Below are 25,053 nucleotides of genomic sequence, written 5' to 3'. Positions count from 1 at the left end.
AAGACATTAAGGGGCAGGTTATACCTTGTATGTATATGTATTATGGTCAAGAGAACACCTCCAAGCAAAGTCACAAGTCTCCTCCTTGCAATGGCACCATCAAGAAGCTCCTTCAAGCTCATAACTCCACAAAAGAACCATCCGAAGTCCACTCTACAAGTCGGCCTACAAGCAGCTAGACAAGTTGGCCTAAGAGACAGTTAAGTCGACCTAAAGAGGAGGGACAAACCTCTATTTATAGAGGTTGTCCACTCATACAACGTAAAACAAGAGCTCTGAAATCAGCGAAGGAGAAAGCAAGTAAGACGAAGTAAGGTCTCCAAAAACAACAAAGAGAAAGGGTACACCATCGAAGTCTTGAACGCTGTTCCAAGGGCTGCTATAGTCACACGTGCAGAAATCTGAGAGCTGTCCCTGCAGTTAGGACAACAGTAAATCACAATCACTTATCTACCTTCGGTTGGGGCTAAAACTAGGCCTACAAGGCCTACTACTCTAGCGTAGAAGAAAGACCCTCAAGCGAAGAGGAAGGGCACTCAAGCGAGGAAGGAAAGAGGCTACAACAACAAATAAACAGTCACATGTATGAGAATTTAGGGCTGCTGGACAATCACATCCAGTCTGTACCTACACTTTGAAGAAGAAGCTCATTTGGTTAAGAAGGTGAAGGAATCATCATTTGGAAGGGTTCTCATCAAAGGTTTGTTCTCTAGAGCAAGTGCAACAAGGTTTACTTGCAAGTTAAAAGAAGAAAGAAGTGTTAGAAGGAGGAGGACGAAGTGCCGAGGTATATGTTGCAGAAAGGAGTGGAGACTTGACTTGTGCTTGGAGGATCTCATTGTTAGGGTCTAGGGTTTGGCATTGATCAAAAGAAGCTTCAATAAGAGAAATTCACTAAAGGGTTTTCCTCTCAAGTGTAGAGAGGTTTTGGCCCTGGCAGAGAGCCAACATCTTGTGTTCTTGTTTTATGTTTTAGAAGCAGTTTGATGAAGTACACACATATGCACTAATAAGAAGAAGAAGAAGAAGAAGAAGAAGAATAAGCTAACAAGAAAAAGTAAAAAGACTACACAAATTAGAAAAAGTAAAAAGACTACACAAATTGTTATCAAGTAATGAAGAATCTCACTACTACTTTGCCCTAGATTCTTCAACAGTCCCTTCTTCCAATTACTTGCCTCTTACTGGGATTAGTGCCTTTTGGCCCAACAGCCACCTCACCTTCCATGAAGCTAGCCTCAAGTCCTCTATCTTCCATGTCTGAAACTAATAGGAGATTCTTCTTCAAACCTGATACAAACAACATTTGATTCACCTCCATGATGCCTCTTGAGTCCATCTAAAACCCAATGCTACCGCTTCCCTCTATTGTTGATGTGAGTGATAGCTTCATAATGTTTTCTACATATGCTTGGTGTCTTAGAATGTGAAGACATTATTTGCCTCTTATAGTGATTTATGTCTCCTTTGCTAAGTCTAACTTAGGAAAAGTACAATAATCAAAGTAAATTAATTATTGTGGACTATTGAGTTATTTTCTAAGGATGGATAATTTAATTGTTTAAGTGACTTAGAAATAATCTCAACCGTTGATATCCAAGATAGTTCCAAAAGGGGGATTGGGGTTGCGGATTTGGACTCAATGAAGATTATAAAGGAAGTCTAGCAAGGAGGTGAAGGTACACAAAGAGCACATGTTGTGTGAGCGAGTCGTGACGGATAGCGATCTATTTTCTGTAAGTGAGATTGGCTCAGTGGACCAGTTCGCAGAGAAGGAGAAGTGCGAGTGGGTTTGAGAAGTGCGAGTGGGTTTGTGTGAATCTAGGAGGGTTGAGTAGGAGGAGATTGTGGGGCAAAGTCGCTGGAGGGAGATTGAATTATCTAGAGGAGGCTGAGTTGCTAGAGGGTCGTGTTTTCCCTAGTGCGCATCTGTGGCACTCAGGGGGGGCGAAGGTCGAGTTGCTAGCAAAGTGGCTGGGTCATGTTCTTCAGGGTGATTTCATTTGGAGTTTAATTTCCTTTACGCTGAGTTACCTTGGGCCGAATTCATTCGGGGGGGGGGGTCGTGTTATAGGTTTTGGGGTTTTGTATTTTTCCTTGTATCTATGTGGGTCCAAAAACCTAGATTTTCCAGGTAATGAAATGACGAAGAATTGTTGTGGGTGATTTTTGTTTTGCAATCTCTGATTGATATCTTTGGTTTATTTCTATTGTATATATTTAATTCTAGAAGTTAAAAGTACCTGCCATTTTATTTTTTGGTGATTCAACAATTATTTGGGTAAATAAATGAATTAGTAGGGATAAATTCAGTTGTCGTGAGAAAATAAATTCGGTTGGTATTATAAATTTAACATGCTATCAGAGCAATCTAGAAGACTCTGAATGTGTGATATTCCCAATTCCATAAATTTTGCTAAGTATAGTACATTTTGCATTGTTGGCATTGGAGGCAATTTTTAGTATTTTTGACTTGAGAAAAGTGGGTGAATGGGTCCCATGCTCAATAAAGGGAGGCAATATGCACCCCTTGAGGGAAGGAGTGCAAATTAGTCGAAATTGGGGGCCACCAAGGCAATACACATGGATATAAGTATAAAAGGCAAATCAGAGGCATTTCCGATCATCTTTTGATCATTACATTTTAGAATTCGACTTCTCTTGGAGTTGTTCAGTGTAAGGGATGAAGTGTTGTTCAGCACAAGAATTTCAAGCGAAATTCCACCTTGGTTTCAAAGAACTATGAGTGTCTCCCTAGTTGGGAATTTGAAGAGTCCACTCCAGGGCTTCCATAAAGTCATATTTGCAACATAATTTCCAGTGGTGCATACTACCAGGGTGCAGAGGCATTTCGAGTAACAAAATCTGGTCCAGTTATAGCGATTTGGGTGAGCTGGGAAATTGAAGGTGGATTTACTATGTTGGAGCTAGAGTTTTGGTGACATTTTATTGGGCTGGAGTTGGACCATGCCCGTGGGCAGAATTCACTTATTTTTGGCAATGCCTGGGGTTTTCTAGGCAGAACCTGCGGAAACTTAGGAGTGGGAAGAGTTCAAAGGGGCAAGGGTTGGAAGGATTGGGTTTTTGGAGATAATCCCACAATGTAGCTTGGAGACTTCTTTAGTAGTGGATTTGAGGGTACTATAATGAACAAAGTTCGTATACTCAGAGGAATATTCTGATACGAATGTAACGAACACAGTTCGTATATGCAGCAAAATAATTCAAAAGAGTTGAAATATGTAAGTATTAAGTGTGGGACAAATAGTAATTGTATATAAGAATTGTTGAATGTATAAAATATGTGTGTAATGATTACAATGAATGCTTGCTTAGATACCTAGGCAGGTGCCCTTTCATAAATGGTCATGTCTCTAAGACATGCCTCTTCATTACTAACTAACTAACTATTAGTTAATTAATTATTATTATATTTATATTTACATTTATCATTTTTATATGAATTATATTCATAACATTGCCTCCTTAAAAAAACTTTGTCCTCAAAGCTTACTGATGAAAGGGCTTGATCTCTTTTCTTGTTTCAAATATCTTCTTGTCTCATAACTTTCATCATCGTTGATACAAGACGATATGATCCTTTAAGTGATAAGCAAAACTGTCACACTGAGAAGGGATCAAACCATCCTAAATTAAACTTCTGTGGAATCTTCCGATGACTGGAAATTTGTAGTGAATTGTTACCATAGGATTGGATTCTGCAAACTTCAGTATTCCTTGGAACATAAATCTGTTGCTTCCGTTTTGAATGGTTCAAATATGTAGACTGACTTAGTCGTCTTCTCTTGTGATTTAGATGTCAATATGGATCTCTTGCAGTTTGATGTTGCCCTAATCTGTTTGTGGTGATTTCTCGATTTACTTCAAGTACTGTTGTTGTTGAGTTGGTTACTGAATCATCACTTGGAATTTCCATTGTTTGAACTGCAATATCTGAATTGGTATTAACTTCTATAGGTTCCTCTTCTTCTTGAGTTGTGATATTGACTCGATCGGTATTTATTCATTTATCATAAACTTGGACTGAAACGACTGGAGACTTCAATACTTCTTATTGAAGTTGTTCTAATTTGTCATTTAGTGACTTCTTGTCACTTTTAATCTTCTTTATTTGCGTAAGGAGGTTTTGGTTATGATTCCTTGGACGTAAAAACTCGTCATTTTCTGAGTCGTTGACTTTGTCCTTAGTATTCTTTTTTTATATTATATTTTTGATTTGTTCCAATAACCTTTGATTCAGGTCTTTTAAAAACAATTTTTCTTCTTCCTTCTGCGATAGATTCTCGTTGAATTTCTTCTTAGAACTATCATTTTCTTGCTTTAATTTTTGATTCTTAACCTTGGATTTCTTGATCTGTTCAAGTAATTTTTGATTATGGTTCCTTAGGCACAAAATTTCCTCGTCCTTTTCTTTTGACTTATTGTAAAACATATCTTCGAGATCTTTATATTTCTTTTCTGATGCATTGTTTTTTTGTTCAAGTTCTGCAAATTCTTTCTCTAATATTTTTGTTTGTGTCCGTGTATTACCTTGATGTTCTTTGGTACTAAATAATCCTCCACACGCTGGACAAGTTAATTTGTAATTTTTTTGGATATATGTATATCCAATTTTGTTTAGACAAATGGGCATTTAGTCCAAAATGTTGATTAGGCTATAAGACTCATCTTTCCTTCTTTCATTTGCTGATTATAATTCGTTTTTGACTCCATATTGCCTTTTTCGAGATGAGATTAGGGTTTTGAAAGATAACCCTTTTATATATAATTTTTTTAAAGAACTTCCTTTTTTTTTTCAATCAAAGCACTTTCATTAGATTTTTCAGAAAAACATCGAGTACAAAATTCATCTTAATAGGCCCCTTTCTCTCATTTCGACCAGACTTGTTGAGATCGGGACATTAATTAGCCTTACCATGTTTAAAGAAAACATAAAGTTAACCAAAAGTGAGGGCAACATATTAAGGGGGGGGGTGGGCGGTATTACAGGAGGAGCTGTGAAATAGCCGACATGTTCATGCATATGAAAATCAATGTGCTCCACCCTCGCTTCTAGGCTACGGAGGTGTTCATTGGTGTGGCGATGTTGGTGTCAAAGGCTGTCCAATTGTTCCAGTATTTCGTTCTAGTTGTACTAGATGTCGTTGATGTACACCACCAGCTCATTGCAGTCATCATATCAATGTTCTCAGAGAATATCCATGTTCAACTAGACATTTCACAGTTGTTCAACAATGGACTCTAGTGTGGCAGGGGCTACCACATGGCCTGGGGAGCGAGTTGGAGAGATGGCAACAACCTCTTCTATCTCTTGGCTATCAGAAGTGTCCGAGGGTGAATTGATGCCCGATTCAAGCTTCCCGACACGAATGTGGTTCCCTCCCCCAGGACAGGCTCATCCCCTTTGACAAGGTACACTGAGATAGACGAGATGAAACTGCCAAAGGAGAGGGAAGGCATGAGATATCAATTCACAAAACCTGTAAGAAACACAATAGCCAAACCTGCAGAAAAGAAACCTTTGAGGAGTGTAAAACAACAACCCAATACCATGCATGAAAACACATATAAAGTCTGTGTAGAATCAGTCCCAGGGTGCCTTCCTCCACCCCCTAGAGTGGCAAATGAAAAGGCACTTGCCCCTGGGCGTCATAGATCCCACACACCGACTTTTCACCTTCTGTTGAGGCCAGCCTTCAGGCCCCCAGAGAAGTGTGTTGCATCCCAGGACAACCCCCACCCTCCAATTGTAGTAAAAATCATGGACTAGAAGCTATGTCACAGGGTTCGGCGAACCTGAAGCTTCAGGTTCGAAATTCGGCGAACCTGTAAAATTTTTTTGAAGTTCGTTCAGGTTCGGCGAACCTGAAAGTCGAACCTCAAGTCGAACTCGAACCTCATCGACCTCCATCGAACCTCAACGAACCTAATCGCAAACTTAAACGAGTTTTTTGAATTTCGACGGTTTTAGAAAAAAATTTGCTAAATTTAGTGCAGGTAATGTAGTTCGCCTTCCTGAAAATTCAATAAATGTAATTACTCAGTTCATCTTTCCAAAATATCTGGAAATATAGTGATGCGGCTCACCCTCCAGAAAATTTTGAGAAATGTGGTACGCCATGTCGGTTTGAAGAGTCGCTAAAGATAAGACAAGAATGTACAATCTGGAACTGTTTTTCAGTCGTAATATAACACTATACAGCTTTTTCATCTGGAAAAAAAGATAAGACAAGAATGTAGATGACATTTTCCATGACGTTTTAATATGTACTGGAATTATACCAAAAAGACAATGTATCATGGAAAGCACTAATAATGTAAATCACTGAATTTTCTATGGTTCAATTGAATATATGTTATTTTAATTGTCCATGGATTTTGGAAAAATGAGATGGAAACATCCGATCCTAGAGAAAGATGGATGCATGTTTTTTTTTTGTTTCATAATAATGTTGCATATAATACAAATCATTAGGAATAAGCTAAGTCGGTATTACAAATACAATTTTTTACTGATAATATATAAATTATTAAACATTGATTTTTATTCAATCTATTTTATATCATTTTACTATAGAGGAGATGACTGATTTTGTTATATATAAAGAATGAGAAAAATTATATTTTTAATAAGAGTTTTTGAATATTGATATGATATAACAAATGTATAATTTTTTTCATGCTTTATATGGAGTTGGTATGTACAATTACAATCTTTTTAATAAATAAAAGATTTGAATATATACTTTTATTGTGCGCATTAAAAGAGAGAAAAATATTCTTTTAATAGGAGTTCTCTAGTGCGAGTATGAAAGAGGTGTGTAGTGAAATCAATGTTTTACAACTCGGACTCGGACTCGGACTCGGTCGAGGATCGACTCGGACTCGGACTCGGACTCGGTAATGACTCGGCCGACTCGATTTCAATGACTCGGTCGTTGTAAAAAATACATTAAATATTTATTTTTTTTATAAAAAAACATAATTTTAAATATTTTAAACATAATTTTAAAGATTTTCATTCAAGTTTCCAAACACACAACATTATAATATACATGGAAGACAACATATGATCAAAGTAGGCTCATGAACCAATCCATTATATCAAAATGGTACGGTGTACCCAATGGCAATAGTAAATACATAGTCAACTGTAGTCTGTCATACATGATCAAAGACTCAAGAGTCAAAACAAAATACAAATAACCAAGGAGGCTAGTAGCTAGTGCCAGAGGAGCCAAGATCATCTCGACCAATCTCTGGATCATCATCATCAGAGTCAGACAAGGGGCCCCATGGCTCCTCCTCATCATCATCGTCTCCAACTGCAACTGTAGAAGTGGTGCCAGTACCACTAGGCTGTGCAGCAGATGCAAGCTGAGATAGAGTACAAATGCGGCTGCGCTTCTGTCGTGGCTGAGCAGAGGAAGCACCTACAACTGGAGTCCTACTAGCTGGCTGTGAGACTGAGGCTGGTGGATTGGGATCTGCATTCAACTGAACACGCTGCAGTGGATCTCCAACATCAATTTCATCAAGATCCTCATCAGGATCAAACTCTGGTAGATGACTCTCCACTACCCAATCTGATGTTGGATCAATGTCTTCCAACACAATGGGATCTGAATCAGGTCTTTTGTTCAGCAATTGGTTCCGTCTGAGCCGAAGGTTGTATTGGACAAAAACTAGATCATTCAACCGTTTTTGCTCCAAACGGTTTCTCTTCTTTGTGTGAATCCTCTCAAAGACAGACCAATTGCGCTCACACCCAGATGCACTGCAAGTTTGACTCAAAATACGAATTGCAAACCTTTGCAATTCAGGGCACTGGCCACCAAAGGCCTCCCACCATTGTGCTGCAAAAAACATAGGAGTGTAATGAATTATGAGTTAGATGAAGGCTGAAGCTCAACAAAATTACAAATTATATCTAACTTTCAAATTATAAATGATTTAACAAACTTTAATAAAAAAAGTAAAACCATTAAGAAATTGAAAATTGAAATTTTTGTTTACCTGGCTCATCTGCTTCTCTTGCAATCTTTGCTAGGTTCTTCCCAAAGGTACCTGTTGCATTGCTGAAGGATGTGACCTGCTGATGTATCAGCAGCTGATCAGACTCCGATGGGACCATGCGCTCAATGCAATCAACCAGTCCATCTCTGACCTCCCCCCTCAAAGCTCCCGACTCCTTAGCTTTATAATGATACCGTGGGTTCAAAAAATACCCAGCTGCATGTATAGGGCGATGGAGTTGATTGTTCCATCTTTCATCAATGATTGCCCAAATGGGCCCATACTTTGCCACTCTATCCTTGTATGCTGTCTTTATTTGCTCCTTTGCTTGATCCATAGCCTCATAAATGAAGCCCATAGCCAACCTTTCCCCATCCACCAACCGCAACACCTTAACTAGTGGCTCAGCAAGCTTCACAATCTCTGCTGCCTTTCTCCAAAAAGTTTCATCATGGACTTTCCTTTTCAATTCTCTGCCTTCTGGTTTGTTAGACCAACTGCTTTGATTCCATTCATCACTGGAAAACATCTTTTGCAAGTTTCTATGTTGGGAAAGCATAGATTGCAATGTCAAAAAATGTGTAGCAAATCTAGTGATGGCAGGCCTAATGATATCCTTGCCTCCAGTGTGTTTCCTCATGAGACTCAAAACCAGTGTATGATTGTAGATAAATTTTGTTATGCTTTTGGCATTATCTACAGTGTTTCTGACCCAATCTAATTTTCCAATATCCTCAAGCATGAGGTCTATGCAATGTGCAGCGCATGGGGTCCAAAAGATGGTCTTGTGTTTTTCCTCTAACAGTCTACCAGCAAGAACATAGTTAGAGGCATTGTCTGTGATGATTTGAACAACATTAGCCACCCCCACACCCTCAATAACCTCATCCAATAGCTGAAACAACAAGTGGCCATCTTTTACCTTATCAGATGCATCAACTGATTTTAAAAACATGGTTCCCTGTGGGCAGAAGGCAAGAAAGTTTATGATGGTACGGTTTCTTTGATCAGTCCATCCATCTGACATGATGGTACACCCTGTTCTTGCCCATGATTCCTTGAAATCTTGCAAATACTCATTAATTGATTGAATTTCTTTCTGCAAACGAAACCCCCTTAGCTCTTGCATAGTAGGGCCTTTGAAGCCTTTTCCAGCAGCATGTATGGCCTCAAACATAGGCTCATAATATGGTGAACGAGCAGCATTAAAGGGGATATCAGCATCATACCACCATCTAGCTATGTAGTCACAAGCAGTCTCCCTCAATTCTTTCTTCCAATGGTCATCTAAAGTGGGCTGAGCAAGACCTTTACTAATACTAACTTCAGGACCATGTGCATCTGATGGAGAGGAGCCTGAGTGAGTGAAAAAACTTTTGATAGTCCCATCACCCTTCATTCTACCCTTTCCCTTATCTTGAACAGAAGCAAAAGAGGGAGGAACATAACGGAAAGGGTTTGATGCATCAGTTTGAGGGATAGAGGAAGAACCCTCAAACTCATAGTGGGGGTTGGCAGCCATCATTCTTTGTATCTCCCTCTTCCTCCCAATTTCAGCCTGTATCTCTTTTTGCCTAGTCTTTTCTTCTTTAAATTTTTCAAAGCTTTCCAACAAATTCTTTCTAATCTCCCCAATTTGATCAGATTGACATGCAGTAATATTGCCTTTAATCCCTGCCAAGTGTTGTTTCAGCCTATTAATCCCCCCAGGACCTTCCTTAATTTTCCTATGGCAAAACTTGCAACACATCTGATTATCAACCATTTCAACATATGCCCATGCAGGATCTTTTGCTCTAGGTGCCATTTTTTGACTAGGAAAACAATCTGAAAATGAAAAAAAAAAAAAAAATTGATTCAATGTTCATTTATTTGACAAAAAACACTCTCTAAGCTTTCTTGATATGCAACTAAAATTTACTAAGCAAAAACAGATTTGTAAGGGTGGAAAAAAAAACCTCCAGGCACAAACTGCCTCCTCAAGCTTGCTCCAAAAATCAGCTCCTCAATGCTGCTCCAAATGGCTGCCCAAGAAGCTCCTCATTCCAGCTACAATGCTCCTCCAAGACTCCTCACTGTTGCTCCAAAACAAGCTCAAGAACTGCTCACTAACTCTCAAAGAAGACTCTCACTCAAATGCATAAGACTGCTGTGAGTGAAATGAGAGCATTTGGCTGTCTTAAATAGAGTTTGGGAGGGGGAAATGGACCCCAAAAGCATTAAACAAATCACAATAACCCTTTAGAATCCACAAACCCTAACTAACTTTACCAAAAATCAGCAAAAAATTGATTTTTTTTTATTAAAAACGCTGCCCAGCCGTCCTTTCTATGACTCGGCCGAGTCAATACGGGACCCGGCCGGGTTGACCGAGTCAGCTATGACTCGGCCGAGTCATTGGCTGACTCGGCCGAGTCATAGCTGACTCGGTCAGCCGAACCGGGTCATGGGCCGGGTCAATAAACTGGGCATTGAAACGGATTGAAACGGCCGTTTCCGTTTCGGTTCGGCCGTTTCGTAAAACATTGAGTGAAATTCTCCCTTGAACTGGCTGGTTGTCTATGTGAAATTCGACATGCTAAAATTCCTCATGTGGACTTTGTCTATGTTTTATGACCTTATTTTATGGCTTAGGGCATATTGTAAGGTTTATTTCATTTTCTTCCCATTCTTCCCATTTTATGGATTATAACTATTTGGCAATGGTCTTTATGACTTCCTTATTATATTAGCATTGATGATGACTCACTAGATGAGCCAAATGATGGAATTCCATGTGTTGATGACTTTGATGATATTATGACTTTGATGATATTTAAAATTTTGAAATTTGAAGATGTCCTACAATGATGTGTATGTTTAAATTTTGATCATGTTTTGGTTATGTGATTTTTTAAAAAATTGCTAGTATTTGACATTCATTTAAATTTTTAAGACTGAAAATTATGTCATTTCTTTTTGCAAACTACTATTGTGTATGTTTACATTTAACTAGATGTTAGAATGATTACATTATTCATGTATGCTTACTAATAAGCATTTGTATTCATGTGTTTATGGATCGATTTTGAATTTTCTATTATTTTGTCATATATATATATATTGAAAAATATGTATAGTCGAACCTAATGCCGAACCTCATTCGAACCTGGTCGGAAAATTCGAATTCGAATCGAACTTAATCGTTGTCAAACTCGAATTCGAACTCGAACCGTGTGACATAGACTAGAAGGAGACCCGTAAACCAAGGCGAGCCCAATTATAAGTCCGCTGGGTAGCCCAATTCTGAGAGCAAAAATAGAAGTATATGGAAACAACTTTTCATCCCTTGAGTTGGAATTACAAGCGGGAAGGCGAAAAGGCACCCCAACGATTCACGTTCCAGGGTCCCATGGACAATCTTGGACCTCAGTATCACACCAACCCCAAGCGACTGCCTCTCTTCTGACCCAAGGTCTTGACCCCGAGGAGGCATCTTGGGACTCAACTCCATTATTTTTTGCGCAACCCAAATTCATCTCCCGAAACAACAAACTAAATGAGCTACCGCTGTAGGTCCTGTATTTATTGACTAAGCATGCAAGCATGGTTTCCACTCACAGGCATTTAGCTCTGGTCCGGTTTGTCATGGTGAGGTAAAGGCGCACGTGGAGGCCGGATGGGCTCCTGTGGCGATTCAACTGCCAAGTGGCCTTCGTGAAGTACACCCCCATCGCGGATAAATAATTTCCTTTTAATTTAATTTTCCCCTTTTTTTGTAGATTTCCAAATATACTTTTTATACTTAATACTCATTATACTTAATAGGGTCCTTTTTTTATTTTTATAATAAAAATGAGTCAAGTAAACCTTATATTAACTTGTGTAGGATAAGGTAAGTGATTGATAATATCTCCCTTAGTAATTTCTCTTTGTAAATGATGTGAAACCTTTTTTCTTTGTATATCAACGCCCCTTATTTTGATAAAACACATATATAATCACTCTTTTAGTTTGTATTAATATCCACTTCCTTAATATAACCTTCCTGATACCAACGACAAAATGGAATGGATTTGAATAGACAGTGGTGTGGATTGTATGTATGTGTTGGGTCATATGATGGCTCGACTTAGGTAAAAAATGTGCACAATGTAACGACTTGCGTAAAAGGCTATGGGATATTGTGTGGTAGGTGGCGAGAACAACGAGACGAATGGATGGCAATGCCATAGGGGGTGAAGGACGCAATGTTTATCAGTGTAGAAGATGGAAAAAAGGGGATGCGGTCGACAAGAAAAAAACCAGAATCAGACAACAGAGTGAATGACGCGGGGAGATTGGTTGATTGCGACCGTGGATCGGCCTATGCCGGAGAGCAAGCATCGATTTTGGTCACAATAGATAAATCCGGGGCAACTGGGTTCAAACAACGACACAAAGGCGGCAAAGAAGTTTCCAACTGGACAACGATGGTTGCAGGCTACTCGAGCTGTGGTTGGGTAAACGACTATTACCAGCTTGTTGTGGGGATGGACGACTACGATGTCGACGTGCAGCGGTGGCAGGAATTACAACGGGTTCGTCACGGTGAATCATCGCTGGAATTTCAATTGTTTGAACTGCAACATTTGAATATGTTTTAACTTCTATTGGTCTCTCATATTCTTGAGTTGTGATATTGACTTGATCAATATTTGTTATTTTGTCTTCTACTTAGACTGTTACAACAGGAGACTTCAATACTTCTTGAGTAAGTTGTTCTAACTTGTCATTTAGTGACTTCTTGTCACTTTTAAGCTTCTTTATTTGCGTAAGGAGGTTTTGGTTATGATTCCTTACACGTAAGGGTTCGTTGTTTTTTGAATTGTTGACTTTGTTCTTAGTATCCTTCTCTTTATCTTTTATAATTTTGATTTGTTCTGATAACATTTGATTAAGGGCTTTTAAGTGCAAATTTTCTTCTTCCTTTTCTGATAGATTCCTGTTGAATTTCTTCTCGAGACATTCATTTTCTTCTTCTAATTTTTTTCTTATATCTTTGGACTTCTTGACATTCTCAAGTAATTTTTTATTATGGTCCCTTAGACGCTAAATTTCTTCATTACTTCATGTTGATTCTTCATAAACCGATGTTTGAGATCTTTATATTTCTTTTCCGATGCTTTGTTCTTTTGTTGTAGTTCTGCGAGTTCTTTCTTTAATCTTTTCATTTGCATCTGTTCATTATCTTGATGTTTTTTCTGTACTAAATAATTTCCTACATGTTAGACAACATAAATTGCAATTTTTTTGAATCCACTGATACCCAATTTCTGTTTTACAAAATGGGCATCTAGTCCAAAATAATGATTATTGTGTGGAACTCATCTTGACTTCTTCCTTTTCTTCTTATATGAGTTTTTTGAGAATATACGAATATATTCTCTTTTTGCTACCTTTATAGTTCTCTTCAAATATCCGCTTCTTAATTTGTTTTTTTTTTTTTTATATATTAATTTCCCCTTTTTTCTTTTAAGGAACTTCTCTCTCTCTCTATGTATATATATACCTCTTTAAAAACCCTTGAATTAAACTTATAACTTTTAATTGTTTTCAAAATATAACCCTTTTTTTCACTTTAATGATACTCCCTTTTTATAGTTTATGTTAACCTTTTCCTCCCTTCTGTTTTAAACTTATATTAAACTTATATTAGTCAACAATTGTTCAAAAAACTCTTTGCTGGTCGACTACTCTAGCTATTATCACATAACACGAGGGTACCAATTAGTGGTGATCAGAAGTAGTGTTGAAAACACTGGGGGGGGGGAATCAATATTTATTTTCAATTGTTATCTTTACCAGTTAGATCACTTATAATTAGAACACAAAATGAACAATAAGAATAAATACTTTTATTAATCTCAATAAATCAAGTACAATATTTGTGTAGGGCTCCAACCCTAGATGAAGACACCAATCTTCAATCTCCCAGGCTCCAACCTGTATTATGCCAAACACCGACTTGGACTTCCCAAGGCTCCAACCTTGTTAGTTTGAGCACGAACCCTATCTCTGATATCGGCTCCAACCTGGTCTCTTGAGGACTCCTATCCTCTAGGGCTCCAACACTATCTTCCAAGGCGCCAACCTTGTCTCTATGAGGCTCCAACTTCTAGGGCTCCAACCCTCAGCTTCAATTCGTAAGGATAAGTTTGATGATTGTTCACGACTCCCAATATCTTTTTCAACGAGCCTTGTCTATCTTCAACAATGCCTTCTCCAAATCACTTCATCAATGACAATCCTGTCTTCTTAGAAGGTGCCACCACTGCTCTTCGTATTAACCAAAACAAAGATCTTCAAGTTTATTCCATGAGGGCTTCAGCAAAGCATTATGTCTCCAAGTGTGCCTTATGTCAGAACTATCATATCGCAATTCATAAATGGATGTCACAGTAAAAACTGTGATTGGGATATTATGGTGGACCCGATTGCACCACTATGACATAATTAATTGGAATGTCGCATCCATCGCATATCACAAGTCTTGAAAAAATGTAACGATGGTAAACCGCCGATTGCGATTAAGGTGATGATGTGGCACGTGGGATCTCCATATGGGTAACGTATCTCAGGCATCTATCATAGAGAAGAGGTAACAGTTCGTGAACTTGAAGGAACAGAGGAAGCCGGAAGGTCAAGCGAACAAAAGAAGAAGTCGAAAGGTCGAGAAACCAAAGGTCTGGCAGACGATGAAGGTACAAAAGAAGCCGAAGATCGAGAGAGAGAGAGGTGAGCAGGAGGACAGAAGTAAGTCGTAGGTCCAGCAGGGTTGGGAGCAGAGAATAACTACCAAACATATCTAGACAATATACAATAGAAGGATTGGTGTCCTTGGAGTTGGTGCTCCTAAATCCAAGGTTGGTGCCTTGACAAGACAGGGTTGGTGCCCTGGAGGTTGGAGCCTCACAAAAAGTCCAAGTTGGTGCTTGGCAACTGGTTGAAGCCCTATATACATTGTACTTGATTTATTCTAAAGATTATATTAATAAAAACATTTATTCCTGTTGTTCATTTTGTGTTCTAAATATAAATGATTTAACAGATAAAAATAACAATTGAAAAGGAACACTGATTTGCCCCCCCTCTCAGTATTTCCGACAATTGGTATTAGAGCCAAGTTCTTCATATCAGCCTAACAGCTAGAAGAAGGATTCTTAGTCACAATGAGAAATCAAGAATTGTGAGGAAGACCTCCTTTGTTTGATGGCACAAATTTTGGTTTTTGGAAAAAAAGAATGTCCTACTACTTAATGTCCTTTGGACCTGAAGTTTGGCATTCGGTTTTAAATGAATACACAGCTCCTTCCACTCTTCCAACAGATCAAGACGAAAGGAAAGCTTACATTGCAAATACAAAAGCCTCAAATTCCATCACTAGTGGAATCACTGATTCTGAATTTACAAAAGTCATGAATTGTGACTTGGCCAAAGAAGTATGGGATAAGCTATTTAGCTTATACGATGGGGACTCCAAATTTAAGAAGGCAAAGCTTCAAACTCATAGAGGGCAATTTGAAAGTCTGAAAATGGATGATGAAGAAGATATTGCATCATACTTTCTCCGAGTAGCTGAAGTGGTCAACTCTTTTAAAGGATTTGAAGAAAACATTGATGAAAGCACTATTGTTCAAAAGGTCTTAAGATCTCTCCTAAACAGAGTTGACTCCAAAGTAGGTGCTATAGAAGAAATGAAGGACCTAGATATTCTCAAGATGGATGGACTTCATGGAATCCTCATTGCTTATGAGATGAGAAAAGGAATCCCAAGTTCCAAAGATGCAGCATTCAAGGCCTCAAAATCAGAAAAGGGGAAAGAATGGAATACCAGTAGTGATGACTCTGATGTTGAATCCGAATTGGTGCAATTTGTTCGAAAACTAAAGAACGGATCTAAGCTAAAAGGTAAGTACCCTCTTATTTGTTTCAAGTGTGGAAGAATAGGTCATTATGCTGCAAAATGTCCTCATAAGCATGATAGTGATGGTGAGGAAAATTCTAAAAGGATGGTATACAAAAAGAAAGGGTTCAATAAGAAGAATTTATTCTTTAAGCAAGATGAGTTTGATGAAGGTGAATTTGTAGTCATAAAAAAGAAATCAACTAATCAGTTCCCTCACCACAAAGGAGGTAATGAAGAATCAGATGAAGAAAATAACCATGCTGGAAGCCAAGAAGTATTATTCATGGTACTCACAAATGATGATGATTCAGGTCTAGAAGGAAATGTAGATGAATTGTTAATAAGTTCCATTGAAGAAAATAAGAAATTACGAAATAAAATCATCTCTCTCAAGGTAGAAAACGAGGAAACAAAAAGAAGGGAAGACCTCTTGAAAAATAAGCTAAAAGAAAAAGAAGAAATTTGTGAAGAACGTGAAGCCGAAATAGTATCTCTGAGGAAGGAATTGGAGCAAGTCAAGGAAAGCTCTCAAATACTTGACTCTATCCTAAATAATCAAAAACCTCAACATGATAAATCTGGGATAGGTTTTAAAGGAGAATCATCAAGTACTAAGAATAGTGCGAAAAGCTATGCCGACATACTTTCCAGCAACCCAAAAGAAGAAAGATTATTTCATCAAAGGCCCATCTCAAATCCAAAGAATGAAGAGAGAGTAACTCCAAGGAAGAATGTTGATTCAAATCATGGCTATTACAACAGGTACAAAACTATCTTTTTTGGGGATTGTTTTTATTGTAAAAATTTTGGTCATCAAGCTAAACATTGCATGGCCCGTAAGAATGAAACACCAAAATTGAAGGATCAAACAAACAAACCATATGGCCTCATAGGGCAAGGACAAATCAAGACCTACAACTCTTTTGATCCCTTGGCCAAATTTGATCCAATTTGCTCATTATGTAATGATAATGGACATAATGAACAAAATTGCCCCCTCAAAAGAAGAAAAGCAAAAAATGGGAATCCCAACATGGATAAATGTGGCCTAGCTCTATGTGCTCACAGTGATGAAAATCATTGGTTTGTGGATAGTGGGTGCTCCAAACATATGACAGGGGACAAAAGAAAGTTTATCTCATTGAACAAAAAGGAAGGAAATGTATCCTTTGGAAGTGGATTTGCCAAAATTGCTGGAAAATGAACTGTTACCCTTATTAATGGAAAAGGAAAGGCTCAAAATGCTTTGCTAGTAAACTGGCTCAAACACAATCTCTTGAGTGTTAGCCAAATCTGTGACCAAGAACATAATGTTGTCTTTAGCACTAAAAATTGTGAAATAAGAAACTCTTCCTCAGGGGAACTTGTGGCGAAAGGAGTTAGAACTTAGAACATCAGATAACATCTACATTCTGAACAAAATTCAAGAAGATAAATGTTACTTAAGTCAAATAGATGAAAGTTGGCTGTGGCACAAGTGACTTGGACACACAAGTTTCGATAACTTGATCAATATCAGCAAGATTAATGCAGTACGAGACATCCCAAAGTTATTCAAGCCAAATCAAGGAGTATGTGGTGCATGTCAACATGGAAAACAAACTAGAACCAACCACAAGACCAAGGAGTTCTCTACATCAAAACCTTTGGAGATCATCCATGCTGATTTATGTGGACCAACTAGAACTCCGACACTCCAAGGAGAAAGAAAATGAAAATGATTCTAAGATTAAATGTCTTAGAATGGATAGAGGGGGAGAATTCACATCAAAAGATGATTTCTGTAAAGTACATGGAATCGAAAGAGAACTCTCTGTTGCCAGAACACCCAAGCAAAATGGGGTAGTTGAAAGAAGAAACCGAACAGTTCAAGAAATGGCAAGAACAATGTTAATAGTAGCTGACTTGCAGCCAAAATTCTGGAGAGAAGCAGTCGGGACAACTGTTTATACCTTGAATCGAACTCAACTAAGACCAAATAATGAGAAGACTCCTTATGAATTATGGAAAGGAAGACCTGCTTCAGTAAAATACTTCAAGATTTTTGGAAGCAAGTGCTTCATAAAAATCAATGATGGCTCACCAGGAAAATTTGATTCTCGGGTTGACGAAGGGATATTCCTTGGATATTCTACAAGGAGCAAAGCCTACAAGTGCTACAATAATCGACTACGGAAAATAGTGGAAAGCATTGATGTGAAGATTGATGAAGACCTTCCAGAAAAAGAAATTGAAGATCATGAAGTTGATCCTCTCATTGAAGAAGAACTTGAAAAAGAGGAAAAATATCAAGAAAAACACAAGGAAAAAGAACCATCTCAAACCCCTTCAAAGATGAAGTTTCTCCAAAAACATCACCCAGAAGAGCAGATTATTGGCAATATAGATGAAGGGATGCAAACCTGAAGAAGGATGACAAGTACACCAAAGAAAAATGATGTTGCTCTTCTATCCATGATAGAACTAGAAACATTTACTCAAGCAAGGATCCTCATTGGGTAAAAGCCATGGAAGAAGAAATGTCTCAAATCGAGAAGAATGAGACATCGGAGCTAGTACCTCGTCCAAAGGATAAAAATATAATTGGAACCAAGTGGGTGTTCAAAAACAAAATGAATGAAGATGGACAAATCATCAAAAATAATGCAAGGCTTGTTTGTAAAGTTTTTTCAGAAATTGAAGGAATTGACTTTGAAGAAACTTTTGCACTAGTAGCTCATGTGGAAGCTATAAGGATGTTCTTGTGATTTTCTTGCTCAAAAGGATTTAAAATCTATCAAATGGACGTAAAATCAGCATTTCTGAATGGGGAACTCAAGGAAGAAGTCTACATGGAGCAACCAGAAGGGTTTAATCTAGTAGAAGGAAAACACTTTGTTTGTAAGTTGAAAAAGGCATTATATGGGTTGAAACAAGCTCCTAGAGCTTGGTACACAAGATTGGATCACTATCTACAACAACAAGGCTTGAAGAAAGGGGTGGCAGGAAGTAATCTCCACATAAAGACGAATGAGGATAAGTTACTAGTCACACTTGTCTATGTTGATGATCTGATTTTTGCTAGTAATAATGATGAGATGAGCCATGAGTTTGCTCAAAATATGTCAAAAGAGTTCGAGATGTCGATGATAGGAGAGTTATCTTACTTTCTTGGACTACAAGTATCTCAAACCACGACAAGCATGTTCATATCTCAAGCCAAATATCTTAAAGACATGCTTAAAAGATATGGAATGGAAGACTGTGCACCCATGAGCACACCTATGACCACAGATTGCAAATTAAGCAAAGATGATGACTCTCCTCCGGTAGATGCAACTCATTACAGGTCAATAATTGGAGCCCTTCTATACTTAACTGCTACGAGACCCGACATTATGCAAGCAGTAGGAATGGTGGGAAGATTTCAATCAGCTCCTAAACAATCCCATTTGTTGGCTGTAAAAAGAATTCTCAGATACTTGAAAGGAACTCCTGATTTCGGTCTTTGGTACCCTAAGAGCTCAACTCTTACTGTGACTGCATACACCGATGCTGATTGGGCCGGAAGTGTCGATGATCGGAAAAGTACTAGTGGAAATGCATTCTTCCTGGGAGATTGTCTAGTATCTTGGCTCAACAAAAAACAAACATCCATATCACTATCTACAGCTGAAGCCGAGTATATAGCTGTCGCAGATTGTTGTACTCAAATATTATGGATGAAGGAAGCTCTGAAAGATGTCAACATAGGTACAAATCAACCAATCACCATCTATTGTGATAACACAAGTGCTATCAGCCTCAACAAAAATCCAGTGATGCACTCAAAGACCAAACATATACCAATCAAGTATCATTTCCTTCGTGAACAAGTAGTTGAACAAAACATCATCTTGGAAGATATCTATACTAAGGAGCAGATAACTGATATTTTCACAAAACGTCTTCCTCGAGAAGCATTTGAACATCTTCGTCAAAAGATGGGGGTTATTTCTTTAGCATCACATTAAGTTGATTCATAAAGACGTTGCATGACAGGGGGAGTCCTTGCACACTCCTTTGCCATTGATGTCAAAGGGGGAGAGAAGAAGAATATTGCCATCAATGACAAAGGGGGAGATTGTTATTCTAGGTTGTCATTGGTGTCAATATAGCAGTGTTTGTGATGGCAAATTCTTTGATACAATGATTGCCCATTGATCATAATGCTCATAGTGATGAAAGTTTGATATGATAATGACGCGGGAGGTCGATTGAACAAAAATTGAACAAAAAATAACGCAGGAGGTCGATTGAACAACAATTGAACAACAAATGATGTAGGAGGTCGATTGAACATCAATTGAACAACAAATGACGCAGGAGGTCGATTGAACAACTATTGAACAACAATTGATGCAGGAGGTCAATTGACTTCTATTGATCAGCAATTGAACATCAATTGAACAATGATAACAAAGGAGTAAAGAAGCAAATAGGAACACATCGACGGAGGTGCATAAACAATTTGAACAGCAATTGAACAACGATAATAGAGGAGTAAAGAAGCAAAGAGGAACACATCGACGGAGGTGCATAAACAGTGTTAACGGAGGAGTTAACCGTAATATCGCATGAAATACCAGAGAAATATTAGAGGAGTTAACATATCGGAGGAGTATTGCAGAGTATTAGAGGAGTTAACATATCAGAAGAGCGGGGGTAGGAAAGTACAGACTTCCTTGATCGTGGCTGAAGTCCCGCACTCAATCCTAGTCGTCGATCTCATAGTCAACCCTTAGATCACGGTCAACTGTGGGGGTTAAGGCCGGTTTTAATCCATGTGGCAGTCGAAGTCCCGCAAACCGTCGATTGAGATAACATTGTGGACCCGCTGCACCATTATAATACATCTTAAAGAAATATCGCATCTGCCATACCGCAAGTGTTTAAAGCCTTGTCACGTTAAAACCTCCGATCGCGATATTATTACGGACCCGATTGCTCCATTATAACACGCCCTATTGTAATATCGCATCCGCTGTGTCAGAACTTTCATATCGCAATTCATAAATGGATGTCATAGTAAAAACTGCGATTGCGATATTATGGTGGACCCGACTGCACCACTATGACATAACTTATTGGAATATCACATCCGTTGCATATTGCAAGTCTTGAAGAAATGTAACGATGGTAAATCGTTGATTGTGATTAAGGTGTTGACGTGGCACGTGGGATCTCCATATGGGTAATGTATCTCAGGCATTTATCATAGAGAAGAGGTAAACAGTTTGTGAACTTGAAGGAACAGAGGTACATACTGCCACTCTGCAAGAAATCTCCTCGATCAAATTTTCCTCCTGAGAACTTCTCACTTCAGAAATTTGATCTCTTGATCTCTCGGTGTGTTTTCAAATGACCTTCAAGCTCCCTTAAATAATCTTCTCATTGACATTCAACGACCCAGATTAAAAGCTAATCAATGGCTAAGATCATTTTATCTTGATCCTCGTCTTCTTCTAGAAGTTACACCCACAATTAGATTAATACCCATTAATATTTTTAATTCCCTAAGTTTAGACTTGGGGCCCCATTAAAAAATATTAATTATTTTAATAAAATTGTCTTTGGGCAGAATTTCCCAAAACGCTTTCTAGGTTCTTTGGAATACATGTACCCAAGCCTCCCTGCAAAATTGGAGGCCTAGAGCACATCCGATGCTACCCCAAATTAACACTCCCTCTTAGCAAGGAATGTGCTCTAGCAATATACGTTGCTACATACTGCTCTGACTCTGAAGCATCGTCTTCTGCGCTACTGATGTCTGACATGTTGTCCACTGACTATTGCGCTGCTGCTGCAACTATATTGCTGCTGACACTGCCACTGTCAACACTGCATCCATACTATAACTCCCTCTCAAGTGTTGCATCTGTGCTGCGCTAGCACTGCCACTGCCACTGCCACTGCCAATTGCTACTGCACTACAAACTGTTGTTGCTACTCTATTAGCAATGGAATATTGCTGAATATAGAGTTGCTTCCTGGTGCTAAACTGAAGGTGAATATTGCTGAATATTGGTTTGCTGTTTCTGTGGTGTAACAAATTTAAGCTTCATATACAATATAAGTCAATATTTTACCTTAAAATTTCAAAGCATATTGATTTTCATTAACTGTTGAGTACAGCCATTCTTTTGGTTAATCTATCAGTATTTTATGTAAATATATAGATCGCATTTGTTGAATTTTCTGTAAATGGTAATGCTTGGTAAGTAATTCAGAACTATCAGGGATTTCTCATTTACTCCTTTGATTGATACATTTATGGAAATAGAAACATATATGTTGATTTTTCTTGGATTTCATTCACTTGACAGATGGATTTTCTGATGTATTTTCTAGAGCTTGCATTCCTGGAAAACACCTGTTTATTTGTTACTATTTCCATTCGTATGCTATCATCAATATCTTGATCAGACTTATGTTTTGTAGGGTGAGGAATTGACAGTGGCAAGTCTATTGCAATCATTGGGTCTCAGCAAATATATGATAATTTTTCAAGCAGAAGAAGTAATGTGTTTTTGTAACTCAAACTCTATTTTGATACTAATCGCATTGCTATTTTACTGTGCTTTGGATCAGATGTTGATTGTCTTTGCTTGCTTCCCAGGAAGTTACAGAAAAATGATGTTATTTTTCATAGTCATAGGAGAGTAGATTAAAAAGAGTTGTTAAGTCCACGATAATTTTGTGTAAGGTGGAATATGAGTTGCAAATCTAACTTTTTTATTTCCATATGGATACAGGTTGACATGACTATTTTGAGGCACATGCGTGATGATGATCTCAAGGAATTGGGAATACCTATGGTACAGTCAAATTTATCCCTCAAGGAAATGAATGGACTAGAGTAAAAATTGTTATTAACACATGTAATTTTGTCGATTGTATTTGAGATAATTGTTTGAAGTTCCCGTGATATAGCAATTTAACTCGAACCTTTGGAAGTGGCAAATAGTATCATCTAACTGTTTCTAGTGTTTGGCATAGCAAGAATGTTGAAATTTGATGAGTAAAAAGTTTTCTACAATCCCAACCCGGTTTTAATTTCACCTTATCACTCCCATTCAGTTAAATGCCTTGTCCCATAGACAGACATTCAACATATAGAATTCTGGAAATGAAATTTTCAGATTAAAACACATGAGACTGTCCACACATGCTGAAAATAAATATGGACATAAACAGACCAGCAATACACATAAAAATACACAGATTTTTGGTCAACTTAGACCTAGGCAAAACCCCTCAATCTTATCCGGAGAAAACCTGTTAGAGAACTCTTCAAATTTATTTATCTTTCAAGTTCAAGAAAAATACATTTGCAGACAAAACAAGACGGAAAAATACAACTTATCTCTTTAGCCCAAAACTCCTTGAAAACCATGCCCACTTTGCCTCAATTTCCATGCCCACTTGAAGCTGAAAATATGTACTGTACAGATATGGACTGTATAGTATGAATTCCGTAAGGACTGTATGGATTTCTATACGGCTGTACAGACTATTTTTTTCTCAAAAGCTTCTCTGGAATGGCGTGCAGTTCACAACATTCAATGCTGTTCATACTATACCTTCTGCTGTCTTCTATGCCTCGATTTCTGTGCCCAACTTTGCCCAAAAATCACTTTTTTAGCGTGCTGCAACAAATTTTTCCTCCAGAATTTTTCTTCAGCTCTCGGCCTCCTCCTTCCAATCTGTTCATGAAGAATGAGTGCAATGTCTCGTTTCTTTTCTCCCTTTTGTTTCCCTAAATGACTTTTGGGCAACCCTAAGATCTAATGGCCCAGATTCATTTAGATCAAGGGATGAGAATAAATGTGCATTTAAATCTCACTTTTTATTTTTTAACTCACCTATTAAATAAAGTTCCCACATTGTATTTTATGTTTAAAATCACTTTTCACTTTATAATTTAACATCGACTTTACCACTTGTAAAGTCACTTTCACTTTATAAATTCACTCTTACGAAAAGTATTATTTTGGACATTTTTCCTTAGGTAGAGACTAATCCATGGGAAACCACTTGTCCAGGGTACTTTAAAAATCAACACTCCCTCGTACCGAGGAAAGTGTTTCTCACCACACCCATCTTGTCCTTGAAATGGACATGCTTGTCTCTTGGCAAGGACTTCGTGAGAACATCGGCCACCTGCTCATCTGTTGATATATAGTCCAGCTTCACTGCCCCCTTCTAAACATAGTCCTTGGTGAAATGATATTTGATGTCAATGTGTTTTGACCTATCATGAGACACTGGATTCTCCGTGAGTTTAATGCAACTCTGATTATCACAGTGAATAACTGTCGGTCTCAACTCCTGATCAAATAGGCCATACAACAACTTGCAAAGCCAAATGGCCCTCACAGCTAGCCTGGCCAGCAGCCATATACTCAGCGTCAGAACAATGCATTAAGGAATTAAGAAACCTTTCTAAGGTGCCATTCATCTATAGTTAATGATAGCAATATGAAAATCACCATATCACGTAAATATACATTACTAGAGCCATAAAATGGACAATTAAACATGTGTAGGCTATACCTATCTCTCAAAAAAGGACAAAACATGCTGAAAGTTATCATTACTTGCGGTTTTTTTTAGTTTTCTCTTGAAGAAAAAAGAAATTTGTATTAAAATTACAGAAAATTATATGATGCCCCAGCTAAGCCTGGAAGCAGAATCATTTAAGATAAGATTAACTACTGGGTTACATTGACCTGTGTCATTATTGTATAAAAATGCTAATAAACTATCAATCTCTGTGAGATAATCAAAGTGTCAATACAAAGGCAGATTTTATTGTGGCAGGGCCTTAGACCTTCTCTTTGTTCATTTGAATCTTCATCCCTGTTTTCTGTTGCCATGTGCTATAAATGGGTGTTTGAGAGTATGAAATGAAACGAAAGGATATAGTGCCCACTGAAGACCAAAATATGTTAATGGGACTGGAAAGTACATTTCACCAAAATACGCAATAGAGGAAGCTCAAAAGTTTTGTCCCAAGACCACAAAAGGTAAAAAGAAGAGAAAACCTAGAGCTAGAATAAAAGAAGAAA

At 38.0% G+C, this 25,053-nt stretch overlaps 1 protein-coding gene across 1 annotated transcript in view; it reads left to right on the top strand.

The window, feature by feature from the left end:
- Positions 1-25,053, top strand: part of LOC149206853 (uncharacterized) — a 157,527-nt gene that overhangs the window by 96,939 nt on the left and 35,535 nt on the right. Inside the window, exons 6-7 of the mRNA XM_089395604.1 lie at positions 22,424-22,501; positions 22,738-22,800. Coding sequence (XP_089251730.1) covers positions 22,424-22,501; positions 22,738-22,800 — 141 coding nt within the window. The remainder of the gene's footprint in view (positions 1-22,423; positions 22,502-22,737; positions 22,801-25,053) is intronic.

Source organism: Pinus tabuliformis, chromosome 1_2, assembly GCF_031772625.1.
Source record: "Pinus tabuliformis cultivar Carrire ecotype Pingquan chromosome 1_2, CPIR1, whole genome shotgun sequence".
Classification (NCBI taxonomy): domain Eukaryota; kingdom Viridiplantae; phylum Streptophyta; class Pinopsida; order Pinales; family Pinaceae; genus Pinus; species Pinus tabuliformis.
This window is presented reverse-complemented; position numbering and strand designations above follow the sequence as displayed.